At 38.2% G+C, this 14,241-nt stretch overlaps 1 protein-coding gene across 2 annotated transcripts; it reads left to right on the top strand.

Annotated features, from left to right (window-relative positions):
- The first annotated feature begins 4,488 nt into the window (after positions 1-4,488).
- LOC149490102 (uncharacterized) lies at positions 4,489-13,058 on the top strand. 2 transcript variants are annotated; one of them, XM_089715011.1, is made up of 9 exons: positions 4,489-4,584; positions 8,716-9,499; positions 10,008-10,355; positions 10,478-10,673; positions 10,758-10,936; positions 11,244-11,375; positions 12,055-12,160; positions 12,229-12,325; positions 12,641-13,058. In XM_089715011.1, exons 2-9 carry the CDS (start codon positions 8,726-8,728, stop codon positions 12,684-12,686), a joined length of 1,878 nt encoding a protein of 625 aa, XP_089571137.1. In that variant the 5' UTR covers positions 4,489-4,584; positions 8,716-8,725; the 3' UTR covers positions 12,687-13,058. The 2 variants fall into 2 exon arrangements, with proteins under 2 accessions (XP_089571137.1, XP_089571138.1); XM_089715012.1 differs by lacking the exon at positions 12,229-12,325 and having other exon boundaries at positions 12,641-12,744.
- The last annotated feature ends 1,183 nt before the right edge of the window (positions 13,059-14,241 follow it).

Here is a 14,241-nt window from a genome sequence, read left to right as displayed (position 1 = left end):
TGCTCCTCTTCATCTTCAACTTGTTATGAAAATGGTTTCTATTATTTTGGAGCATAAAAATATATCAAAGTAGCTGTTGGCCTCAGCTCCGCCCCAGTTGTATTTTTTTTTGCAAAACTTTAGGGATTAAATGTATGCTATGTCCATCTTCTGGTTCTAAGCTACAACTCGACCAACTTCTCTACCTTTTCAGAAAATTAGTTCAGCCGTTCTTGAGTTATTACACCCTTTCTTTTATTTGTATAGATAACACGACTACTACATACTTTGTACCGGCACAGTACCCGGTACCGGCATCTGACTTAGCAGAAATTTCTAGGTTTGTCTTTAATTGTATTTTGAAATGATTAATTTGTGTTAACTATAATACATCCATACTAATTATTATAAATTATAAATGCGAAAGTAACTCTGTCTGTCTGTCTGTTACTCAATCACGCCTAAACTACTGAACTAATTTTCATGAAATTTGGTTATATGGAGATATTTTGATACCCGAGAAAGGACATAGGCTACTTTTTATCCCGGGAAAATGACGCAATCCCGGAAATCCCACGGGAACGGGAACTATATGCGGGTTTTTCTTTGACTGCGCGGGCGAAGCCTAAGGCGGAAACCTAGTAATATATATACATAGTAGGTTCTCTGATGTGTGTGTGTTCATGGTGTGTTCCATGAAATGGTCGACAGTACAAATATCAGCAATTGTTTGTTTTCCTGAAATATAAACATCTCATGACTTTACATAATTATGTACTCTATCTTTATGGAGAATCAAGAAACATAATATTATCAAAAATCGATCCACGCCATATCCAATTAGGCGTTTAGATCATTGATAATGTTGGAACCACTGCCATTATCGCTACAGCGCGAAATCGTTGACAAACTAAACATCGCAAAATTTCATCACACCCTAAACCAAATCACTTTAAGACATACCTAATAGGAATGCCAACAATTTTGATCGTTCTTGAGGCTAGGTTTAGGTAACTTAATCCTACTAATATTGTAAATGCGAAAGTGTGTGAGGATGTACCTATAGATTGTATGTTTCTAACTCGAAAACAAACTATTGGATAAATCTGAATGAAATTTTATAGTCCCTAATATGGTTTTAAAATAATGTATTATTTTAAAATGTGCCTATTACTTAATCTTACTCATGTATGAGTAAGATTAAGTAATAGGCACAGCAAAAACTTGACACTATTTAATATTTATAATTTCCCCGCGAAAATGTATACCAAGCCGAGACTAGGATAACATTGGCATATTATGTCTTTGAAAGAGACCATACTAAGGTTTAATTTCTGTATTTTGCTAGTCAGATAGGTATAATAATAATTAATAATCGTAAATGCATGCATGCATTATATTTGATATCATATAAGAAACAGTCTCCTTTTCTCTCTCTGCTCTCTTGCTCTCCTAGCATAAGGTTTACTGTTACATAACCGTGACGTCACAGACACAACTCCGGTGTATTATTAGGTGGATAATAAATAAACTGTGGTTAATTCAAATTTGTATTACAGTTGTAAACACTCATAATTGAAGATAGTTTAGGTACAATAAGATCATGACTGATAAGGCGCTGTTTAACTTTGTAAAAGTCGTAATTTATTATCAAACGTTTTCTTTTAAATAGGTAAATAAGTCTTGAACTATGCGTGGCATATCTGTGTTGAGTGGAACAATTTTGACCAACTCGTTAGGCTCACTTTCATTAAAAAAATTGTTTGAGTTTCTATTTGTATCTAATTAATTAGATTAGACACAAAATTAAACTAAATACATATATTTTTTCATTGGTACCCTCGACGCTCGACATTGAGCACCTAGCTTGAGGCTTTTACAAGTGTTTCATGTATTTATTATTCGGAACATAATAACAACCTATTTGCATTATTTTTCTTCTAGATTACAACTTAGAGGCAATCTTGTTGTCGCTATAATTCTCCAATCTTTGCTAATTCGCTTTTGTAGAGTTACAAATTATGCTTTAATTTAAATTAAATAAGGTTCCTTCGTGTATGTACCTATAACACACAAATGTAGATAAATATATGTGTATATTTAGTAATTAGACCGATGATCGATGTCTCGAATAAGCCATCGATTAGATAAGCGCATTAAATTTATCAATTTTTACAGTTTTTATTGTGGAGATAACATCGAAAAATTATTGTCTCCACATTAACGTATCGGTTCGTGGATAAACTGCGATTAGCGACCGACATGTTATTTGCGATTGATATCACGTGAAGCCATTATATTGTGTGTGTGTGTGTGTGTGTGTGTCATATATAAGTATAGCAAGGTCTAGTCGAGTAATAACAAATACGAGGACCTCAACAGGCTTACTATATAATCACAACTATAAAATACATTTTAGACACAGAATCAATTCTATAAGTTTTCATAAAGTTTTTTCCACAACATGCATCCACAATATACACAGCAGATGGAAATTTCCCATCTCTATTTCTGGCTTTTTGGAACCTTTACCTAATAGTAGAGCCTAGCCTTATTACTTTTATTGTCTCTAAGATATTAAGACAGCTTTTAGACCATTTACTTGCATGGAATTTTTATTTGTTTTAAAAACCAAAATTGTATTATTCTCAGGTTTGAATTTTACTGGAAAAACACATTATAATAAACTAGGTATATAAGTATTTGTTTTTGTTATCAACTTAACTTGTTATATTCTTTAAATTTTTTGTATAATATTTTAATTGCATCTTAGGATTAACTGGCTGGATTATGAAGATATCAATTTTGTAAAAGTTTTTCTAGTCATTTATATGAAGAGAGAAAAAGCTTATGTACAAAATATGAAGTAGGTATCTATTAAGTACATGAACACAATGATGTGTTATTATTTTCCATATTTAATGCGTAGGAATGACATTAATAAAATCAGACATCATTAAGAATATTTACTAATCTTGTTGAAATCTAAATTAATTACGAATTTAGATAAGATTGCTGCTACCTACTTCTCGCGAAGGTTTTATACAATTTCAGATAATGTTTCAATTGAAATACCTACCTATATTATCAAATCGCTTAATTCCGATGTATCTTGCAACTATTTTTAATTGTAATACATTTATATAAAAACATACTGAACAAAAACTTGCATACTAAACTTGGATTAGAAATATGCAGTCCTGTCGGTATGGGTTGAGCAGTGGTTACCTTAATTTAGCCAATAGTAATAATTTGTATTATTTCATCGACTACTAAAAATTGTGTACATAATATTTTTTTAACATGTATCGATAGGCGATATCCCGCAGTCAATCATCATATTGTGTCTGACACATCGCCATCGAAAATCGCTGAAGATAATCTCTGAAATTCTGAACATCGATTTGTTTTGGCGTGTTAATTAAACGTCTTATATAAAATAATATGTTCTATTGAAAACCATTTTATATATAATAGAACAACCAAAAATGATACTTAGGTAATTTTTATTGATTTCCTAGAATTCCTGCAGACAAGGGCGCACTCAGTGTGATCGCAGAGGCCAGTACAACGAACACAAAAGAAATAGTCCAGCCTCTATCTACATAATATAATTGCGGTCTAACTGTTTCAGTGCCTCAGACCTCAGCCCTCAGGTAGGTATCTATTTAGGAATCTAAATTCCTTTTCCATATTATGAAAAACAGATTAAGAACCTGAGTCGATTATAAGGGCTAGCTATTAGATCAATAACACAAATTTATACTTTATCCACATAAATATAGGTCTAATAGATAAGAATTTTACTATGATATTGTCGATAAGCGAAGCGAGGTGCCAATCTAATAAAATACCCACATCTTTATTTTTTTATATTTGATGGAAGATAAAATCAACTGAATGTGTCAGCGATAAGTACATACCTAAATAAAATGATCGTCATAATGCGTTCAAAAAATTAGTTTCATAAGAACGTAGCTTCGTAGCTTCGTATTAAACTCAAGAACCAATAGAAAGACTCATTTTTAATAAAAGTTATTATCTAGTTTCCAACGTTTTAAATTGTACGTCCCTTGCTAAAGATGCCGCATTTTGGAGGTAAACTAAATCTCCACAGACAACTTCCGAACATTCATAATTCAAACATGTGTATGATGATATGATATGCTTTTGAGAATGCATCATATTGCTTTTACATCTAATCCTGCCTTTTGTTTTATTACCATTTAGCAAATAGGTACAACTAAGTCGATCCTGTCTCGCTCTATTTTTACTTGCTACATCACATAGCAACAAATAAACGAGCTTCAAAAAGTTGAACAATGTCGACAAACATGGTGGAGCGGCCGCGGGAGTGCGCGCCGTAGCACCGGCAGCGACGGCAGAAAATTGTGAAAATCTCGTCGACCAATGGGTGGCGGGTACGGTCTCCCCCCCGCCCCCCGCGCCCTGGGTTCCGCGCCCGCCCCGCCCCGCCCGGCCGCGCTGATAACACTCGCAGTGCCGATCCCGAGCGATAGCGACGCTGGCGCGGCCGCTGCGCAGCCCCACACCGCACACCGCACGGGCTCTCACACCATATCGTAATTAGGACAATCGCGCACGGTGAGTACTCGCTATCATTATCGTGCTAAACTTTTCTCATAGATAATGCGTTAGATGCAGTGATATCTCAGTAGGAAAGGGTTGTAGCTACTCAAGTTCGGTTACGTGGTTTCGGAGTTGTCTAGAATCTAGATGAATTAGTGAACAGATTGACATTAGTCAGTATTTTCATATCTATATGTACCTACATGGCTCTACCTACGACTTTAGATCTTAATGTCATATACATCCTGAAAAATATATTGGGATTGTAGAGAAATGGAGGATGTAAACCTACCTGCTTAGTTCACCAAAATGATTTTACCCGCGCGAATTTCGTCTATCCAAGAAATGACGTTGTAATTTTTTAAATTATTACAGTTATGCCCGTTTGAGTTAGAGTATTTCTCTATAATGAGCTAATACCTGTTATGTTTTTGTATCGATATTACTGAGTGTCAAAGATTCTTATAAGAAGAGTGACGACAAAAAGGGTTTTCTTAAAGCGCCCGCAAATAAATGACGAAATAGGTAGGTACTCGGATTAAACTCAACAAATAATATGATGTTATCCGTGTATTTGTCTATTTTATTATGTCATTCCTTTAACGAATGTTTTTTTTTAAGAAACATCAAACTCAAACTCAAACTCAAACATTTATTTATTCAATTAGACTTCTTCTAGAAGCACTTTTCAAACGTCATCATATCAATTGCCGTTTAATAGGAATATTTTCTAATTATTTAGGAGATAAATATTGTAAGAAATTTCAGGATAATAATGCACCTAGGTATAGGTGCATGATAAAACTATTTCCATGTAACATAACATGGGTTGAATAATTTTTAATATACATAAATAAGATTATTTCATTCGTTTATGAAATAATCTTTAAAGAAAATAATAATAATAATAATTAATTAATTAAATTATTTAATTAATTAATTTATTTAATTTTTAATATTTTTTAAAGATGGCGTAGATAAGTATACCTACATAATTGAACATTAGCATTTAGCTATACCGACCAGAAATTTTTAAATTTTCAACAACGAATGAAAAATAAATTTAGTATCTAACCGGAGCGTAGCAGATTCATAATTTATTATTTTAACACTTCTTTGTTGAGTGTAATAGTTTTTTTTCCTGAAGGCACAAATCTTTTTTGTTATTTTTTATTCTAAAATGAAAGTTCTATTTCCTCGAATTGTTATTACATTTATTGTGCATTATTTTAAACTTATTTACAGTTTATGAGCTTCCTTTCTACCTACGCTATTATTCTCATTCAATGTTTATATAAAAAATAATTCATCATATTTTTAACAAGATAATATAAGATTTTAACCACCCGTGTTTTTTAAATTTGATGCATAATATAATTTTTTAATTGTGAAATACACAAAACTTCAACGCGCTCGAAGGCGGATAAAATGTAGAGTATTTTAAAGTTATAGAATTTAAATGCTGTTATATTTTCTTTTCAAACTTAAATTATTTTAAACAGTAATATCAACGCATACGTTATAATAATATTATTTAAATCTATATGATTCATGGACAGTATAATTAATGCGTTACACATGTCGAAAGTGCGCTCTACCGTCGCGTAGCTCTACCGGTAATCAGTATAAATGTAGGTACCTAAACCACAATTTTAAAAGTGTCTAGAAAAATGTTTACACCTATAAACGTTATAAAACTATGAATTCGAATAGGTAAGGTAATTCAATTGATACGATGATGAATTTGTTAATTATTTTGAGACTGCTTGAAAGAAGAAAACGCAACTCTGCCAAAAACAGTATTTTAATAATGTAATAAAATCATGATTCAATTATTAGGTATATTTTAACTTAAAATAAATTTATATTTCACCTTAGTTCATACAATTTTGAGATGAAAGTCTGCTTTTAGGTTATATGCACAGAATCTATAAATGATGGGAAATGAATACTTATTACATGTAGTACTTAGTGTACTTAGTAAATGTAGGATACAGTAGGTACAATATATATGTAATTATTGTTCTTGCAATGTGATGTGATGGTACATGACTTGATAAATAATTTATATTTGGAAAATAATTAATTTGTTAATACAAGATCAGTGTCAGAAGTTCTGAGTTGCCTAATGAAAATAATTGATTACTCAACAGTGAATATTATTATTATATGAATGATCATCTATTTATCAATTATTAAATCATATTAAGTAATAATTAAAAGAATAAAACAAATAGTAGAGTCCGAGTTCATGGCACGTAAATATAGCAGCTCACTTCATGAATTTGAATATGGAATTGACGGGCACTTTAACCATGCACAATTGATTTCAATTACAATCTGCGCAATTTGGTTATTTCTTTGGCGAACGGTTGTTCTAATTCATGATTTGCCACACTACAGAACGGCTAGGTTACGAAAGCTGTATATTAGTCGTATGGATAAGAATATTATTATAAATCGGAGGAAGGATTTGATTTCACCGAAACAGGAAACTATAAATGTGTTCTGTTAGGATGCACTAAGCAAACGTCAGGGGATATAAACCGTACAACGAGGCAGAGGAACGATTCCCGCAGAGGCTCCGCGGCTCTTATCAGTCGCTTATCGCGAGCAAACACTCCCTCGGGACCGCCCGCGCCTCGCTCGCTCCGCGCTCGACTGACGGGAGGAAAGCTTTATAACGCACAGCAGAGCTTTATATAAAGTTTTATTCAAGACTTTCGTTGATAGGTACATGAATACCTACGATTGTTGAACTATTACCTTGTATATTAAAATTGGTTGAAATATTTTTTTTTCGCAATTTAAGATGCGGCAAAAGGCATTTGGTCTTAATTTTTTTAAGCAGTATAAGTATGCAGAAATCAGATTCTACGAATCTAAGGCTCACGTTAGTTGTGTGATGTATCCCTGGTTAATTTTTTTTCTTCTAACAAATAAATTGATTTTGAGGGCGAGGGCCTCTTAACATTCAGCACTTCAATTATAGAAGCAACAATTTAAAATCTTTATACTATTTTATTCTAGTACATGCGTGATAGGAACCGTATTCAAAGATAGATAGGAATTCCATGTATAGATGTGTATCCGTACTACATTGCCCAATAGGCCAATAAACAACCCTTTTCATCATAATATTTCACATCGATATTGCTACAATATAGTAATGATATTGCGCCATTTATGAAGTAGGTATTTTATACTATTGTTCGTGGTCATGCAACGTATGTCGCATGTCCTTTATGATAGTAGAGTTGAGTAGAGCAGTGTATATGTAGTAGCGTAGAGTTCATTATTGTGCATTTGTTTCCATCTAACCATTTCAGATAGATAGTATCTGCTATTAATGTTCTTATGAGGAAAAGTAATAAGTAGACATAAATTGTGTATTGTTAAATAGTGAAATACATATATTTAATATTGAAAAATCGGAGGTTTTCTATTAAGACAGGATTAAGAACAAAGCTCTTTAACGCAAAGATAATCAGGAAGGACCACTAGTTGGAAAATGCATTGTTTTTGCATGTAGAATGTGGTTAGCGCGAATATTTCTAAGCCTTTTAACGTCCAATATTCGCACCTAGGTAGGTACTTTCAAAACAAATATAGGTAGTACTTACTCATTTTTGCATCATAACCCTATGATTCAACCTTACAGCAAATACTGTACAAGCACTTAAATTTGGTATTTCAGATATTCTTTACAAATATTTGTACTAAAGGCGGAATCATTTTCTAATACTTTTACGACCTAACCTGATATAGCATTTTCTTTTGAGTTAAAATTACACAAGTCAGTAAATGTCCATACGCAAAACCATAACACACTATAGTCAGTTACTTTAATGCACTCCTGATAACATTTTCTCAAACATGCCTAGCATAGAATGAGGAATTTCTTTATCTTAGATTTAACCAAAACTAGACCGTGCAGATGACGCGTGCCGGCGCCGGCGCACGCGCTGGGCCCTATTTGTATTTCCGAGACAACTCGCGCTTTCCGGTCAAAAGCCATGTTTGCTCGCCGCTCAAACAAAACTGACACTTTTGTTCCTAGACGCGGCAAAAAACTGTTTCCGAGATCAAAGAACTCTATTCGAATCATCCGTATGTTTTGTTGAGGCTTAGCTTTACTCGTTTTAGATTCAGCACAATGGAGAACGTGATGAGAACAAATGACCACAGAGAGGAGGAAGCGAACGAAGCGCTGCAACTGGTTAAGAACGAGGAGAGACAGGAGATGGCAACTAGCGAATGTAACCCTAACACGTCCATAGCGGTCTCTGGCGCGGAAGGGTCCACAATAACCGTGTCGGCGTCCAGCGGAGAGATGAGCGCGGAGCAGCACTCGGTCATCACGTCCCGCCGCACCCTGCGGACCATCACCACGGCCGGCCACATCACGGACGCGCCGGACATGAGCGACGAAGGCGTCAAGGACGAGCCGCCGGAGCCCCCGCCGCTCGAGCATGAGATGCAGTACAACGCCAAGCTGGAAGAGGAGCGGCAGAACACGAGCCACTACGACGAGGAGCGGCTGCGCGCCGCCGAGGCGGAGACGGCGCGGTACCTGGCGTTCAAGCAGGAGCCGTACCGCTCGCTGCAGTCACCGGCGCCGCAGCTGGACAAGCGGCTGCAGCCGCAGTACGCGCGCGGCCCTCCGCCGCGGCCGGCGTACGGGCGCAGCCTGGCGCTGCGGTACGGCGCGCCGCACCACGTGATCGTGGCGCAGGAGGGCGAGGGCGAGGAGCAGGCGCACGAGGCGTATCTGCAGAAGGAGAAGAGCGAGCAGCTGCAGCAGTACGCGGGCGAGGCGCAAGAGAGCCGTCAGTACGCCACCGTGCTGCCCGACCAGCCCGCCGCGCTCGAGATGATACAGACCACCTCGCTCAACAACCAGCAGGCCGTTGGCGTCGCCTATCAGCAGGTATGTGCATAGTGCGTAGACTTATTATTAATATACATTAATATTAATATATGTCATCGTAAAATTGTAAACATTAATCACCGTAATTATTATAAAAACATTTACACATCACAATTTTTCGGCGGTTTGCAATCTTGCGAGTAAGATTGTAATCTTACGGTGACAATTATATAACACTAGGTTTCCGCCCGCGGCTTCGCTATCGGGTATCAAAATATCTCCATGCCAAATTTCATGAAAGTTCAAGTTGGTTCAGTAGTTTAGGCATGATTGAGTAACAGACAGACAGACAGAGTTACTTTTGCATTTATAATATTTTATATTAGTATGGATTTAGAAAACATAAAAGAGCAACTATAAGCGAAACGTACGTTCCTAATATTATCAATGAAAGTGCATTTTCATTACAAGTGCACTACTTTTTAAAGAATACGCTGCACAGTCATAACAAATATGATATGTTTACCATTACCATAATTAAGTTTCTTGTGGTTTTCAAACACATTAGGTGAAATATGAGACGCGAGGGGAAACGGAGCCGCGGCCGAGCACGTACGCGAGCCTGCAGCCCGTGACGTCGGTGCAGGGCGGGTACACGTACGCGGGGCAGAGCCCGCAGTACGCGGCAGGCGGGTACAGCGCGTACGCGGGCGGCAAGGAGCTGCTCACGCTGTACGGCGCGGGCGCGGGCTCAGGTGCGCGGGGCGAGGACTCGCCGCCCTCGCAGCTGCTCTACCGCGCCGACCCCACGCTGTCCTCCTCCTCGCTCAACGCACGCGCGCACGTCGTCTACGGCTCCGTCGTGCCGCAGTCGCAGGCGGTCTACGAGACGCCACCGAGCCCTAATTCTCAACAGGTATTACGACCATTCAAATACTGACATTATGTAGCAATAATATGTACCACAGTCATAATGGACACTTGAATAATGAATATATGAAATATACTACATATATGAAAATATAATTTGCACGACAGCAAGTGACGCTGTACACGCACGGCAACACGGTGCAGTACAAGGTGGGCGGCGAGCACTACCTGGGGCAGGGCGGCGGCGTGGAGTACGTGCCGGTGTCGGGCTACGAGGGCGGCCTGCTGGTGGAGAGCTACGCGCCGCCCGCGCAGCCCTGGCCCGCGCACAACCTGCTGCCCATCGACGACGGCTTCGACCCCAGTCAGTAGCTTTGTGCAATACTCAGTCTAATTCGGTTATTTTCCTCTAAGGATATGAATATTTTCATCAAATATATATACTCAGGTATGGCTGGCATGGGCGAGGTGAAGGAGTGCGTGAACTGCGCAGCGGCCACGACGCCGCTGTGGCGGCGCGACGGCACCGGCCACTACCTGTGCAACGCGTGCGGCCTGTACACGCGCATCAACGGCGTCAACCGCCCGCCGCTCAAGGGGCAGAAGGCTAAGCCGCAACAAGCTCTGGTGAGACACTCATTCTGAACAGAATGTTATAAATAAAAAAATAAGACTACGAGCTAGGTCATTGTTAATAACATGTTACGAGGAAAATTATATATGTACCTATTCGTAATTCCATTTGAAGTGCATTGCATTAAGTGATAATTAACTTTATAATTGTTTAATAACCCTTTTCTTCTTACCGGCAAAGATTAAGCGTATACACATTAGTCATCCTAAAAGTTCTCTCCACGAGCATAGTATTTAGTGAGCCTAGTCCAGATTTACATGCACCGTTTTCCAATTAATAATGTCAAAATGTATCCCGCAGCCCACCAACGGCAACAGGCGCGTGGGGGTGACGTGCGCCAACTGCAGAACCTCCAACACGACGCTGTGGCGCCGCAACAACAACGGCGAGCCCGTGTGCAACGCGTGCGGCCTGTACTACAAGCTGCACAACGTGAGTGCAGTCCGCTCGCGCAGCCCCGCGTGCAGCCGGCGGCCGCGTGGGGCTGCAGCGTCCAATGCTTTATCTAACATATCTAGTGGCCCAGCTGAGCCTAATGAATCAGCGTGTCGAGCGGAGGCAGAGATACGAAGACTCATTATACAAACGCAACAGATAGTCAGTATCACCTGTGATTGCACCGATTACGGCCGATTAGATGAACCGCGGTTCGCAGGTATCTAATCGGCGTGCAGTCAGTTATCAGGGAACTCCTCGACAAATATTGGGTCTGTATAAAAAATCAAAACACAGGGTCTCATCTAATCTCGCGAGATAAACGCGGGGCTACCGACTGATAGAGAATTATCATCGCGACCACGAATATTCATAATGAGATAAATAATCTTTTATCAATTATCTCCTCGTGAATAGATACGCTTGTTTAAAGGATGATAGGCCGGCGTGGCGCAGATTACGAGGAGTTTCCCCGTCTGCCGGCGCGCGGCGGCCAGGAGACACCTGCGTTACGCGTTGCTTACTCATCCCATACCCAGCAAGTGTCGTCATTTGATTTAAATATCTCACACTGTCCCCTTAATGATCCACACCAGTCGCTATTAAAGTACTGTTCGTAATCGATAACAAGAATATTTTTTGTTAATTTCTTTATTCCTTATATGTTTTTCCGCAGGTGAACCGGCCGCTGAGCATGAAGAAGGACGGCATCCAGACGCGCAAGCGCAAGCCGAAGAGCATGGGCGGGCACAGCGGCGTGGCGCGGCCCGGCGCGCTGTCAGGTGGGTACTAGTCGCGTAGAGCCCCCAGAGTGTGGCCGTCGCTAACCGCTCGCGCTGTGTGTCCGCAGTGGAGGCACACTCGCTCTCGCACAAGGTGCTGCCTCCGCTGTACGCCGCCGTGGAGGGCGCCGCGCCGCTGCTGCTGCTGCCCGCCCGCCCCGACATGTGAGTACCGCCCGACCGTCTGCCGCCTTCTGCTCGCTAACTATCCTCTGACTGTGTTTCCCCTCTTTCTATTGGAGCAATTCCACTTCGTTATCTATTTTCAAATTTATACTTATAATAAAATTAATTAACATATTCACGAGTTATTAACGTATTTTCAAGCATATCCTGCACGATTCAAACTAATGGCTTACCTAACTGATCGCCTGGCTGTGTGATGTGTCGCACTGTTTGCACACAATAGCGCTATCTACAGCACTCGAGTTTATAGCTGGTTGTGATCCACGTCGCGACGTAACGTGTGTCTGCTTGCAGGGTACCAGCGCTAGAGCGCGCCGCGCCGCAGTACCGCCCGCCCTAACCGCTCGAGCCGCGCCCCCGACAACTGCGCGGGTTCACTGTACACTGTAGTGTACACTCATAAGAACATTGCTCAATAATTAATATTATCATTTGTAATGGTATAAATATTCTCGAAAATAGGCTTGTAAAATAATAACCGACATAATTCGTATATTTTGATATAATATTTTTATTCTTCTGAATCGATTTCGATGAATTAAGTATTTCAATTTGTGCTACGTAGTAAAATATCTCTCAAATAATAATAAAAGAAGATGAAGATAAAAACTCTTCCTTGACTCTGAAGTCGGTTGTTAGCTCTGAATTGTTTAAACCTGATTTATTTTAAGACAACTAGAGTAAATATAGGTACTGTAAGTATATATATATATATATATATATATATATATATATATATATATATATATATATATATATATATATATATATGAGTATACCGCTCAGTAGATACGAAACCAAATATGTATTTAAGTAACTACGATGTAAATAATGTCACTATCAGTGCAATTTGTAATTTTTTAATGTAAATACATTACTATCTTAATCCCAAAAGCCAAAGATAACATCCTACACCAAATTGTGACCAAACGTACCTACGAACGCGACGGCTAAAGATTATCACAAGAATATGTAGATATTAATTATAAGTAGTATTATTACGCTGTTTATTAAAATATTTTATACATATTTATTTTTGTTAACAGAAACTAATTTGACTAAAATACGAATAAAGTCTTTTATTTTTGTTTGTTTAGTGATTACATTTTAGAGAGTCATCAAATAAATAACAAAACGAGGCCATTCCGCGCTGTGTAAATTGAAATAATTGTAGTTGTATGTATACCTTTGTAGATAAGTTACAATTAAGATTTAGGCATAAGAATACAGATTTTATACCTAAAGGGGATGTAGTATTACAAAATGAATAATTTATTAAAGAAGTTGTTTTATCGATAGAGCCAAAAATTATAATACAAATAAATGATTTATAAAATAATAATGAATAACAGCTTGTGACGAATTTATTATAATAATAATTATAATAGTGGGAGAGAGACGAGAGGGATGATTGAGTCGTGTGAGTGACAGTTAATATTGAACGTGCATTTATTTATGTTAAATAAATTATAAATTATTTTTAACACATAGTACATATTTAGATATTGAAAGTTTTATAATAAATCTCTTGCCATAGCACATTTGTTTTACTTCTATCTTCGATAGTAATTATTTAAAAGGTTATATATTATGTGCAGTTTTCTAATAATATAATGTATTGGCCCTACACGTAGGTATTAGGTACGGTTATCCATACTAATATTATAAATGCGAAAGTAACTCTGTCTGTCTGTCTGTTACTCAATCACGCCTTAACTACTGAACCAATTTGCATGAAATATGGTATAGAGATATTTTGATACCCGAGAAAGGACATAGACTACTTTTTATCCCGGGAAATAGGATAGTATTTATCCCGGAAATCCCACGGGAACGGGAACTATGCGGGTTTTTCTTTGACTGCGCGGGCGAAGCTGCGGGTGGAAAGCTAGTAC

Source organism: Colias philodice, chromosome 3, assembly GCF_061535455.1.
Source record: "Colias philodice isolate Cphi_HAF_F1 chromosome 3, ilColPhil1 Martin Lab GWU primary, whole genome shotgun sequence".
In the NCBI taxonomy this organism is placed as follows: domain Eukaryota; kingdom Metazoa; phylum Arthropoda; class Insecta; order Lepidoptera; family Pieridae; genus Colias; species Colias philodice.
Note: the sequence above shows the minus strand (reverse complement) of the source record. Positions and strands in the feature narration are given on the sequence as shown.

Excerpts from the sequence above, each read along its gene's own strand:
- LOC149490102 (XM_089715011.1), top strand. The coding sequence starts at position 8,726 with ATGGAGAACGTGATGAGAACAAATGACCACAGAGAGGAGGAAGCGAAC. Across the intron at positions 9,500-10,007 it reads TTGGCGTCGCCTATCAGCAG|GTGAAATATGAGACGCGAGG; the intron begins GTATGTGCATAG and ends CAAACACATTAG. Across the intron at positions 10,937-11,243 it reads CTAAGCCGCAACAAGCTCTG|CCCACCAACGGCAACAGGCG; the intron begins GTGAGACACTCA and ends TGTATCCCGCAG.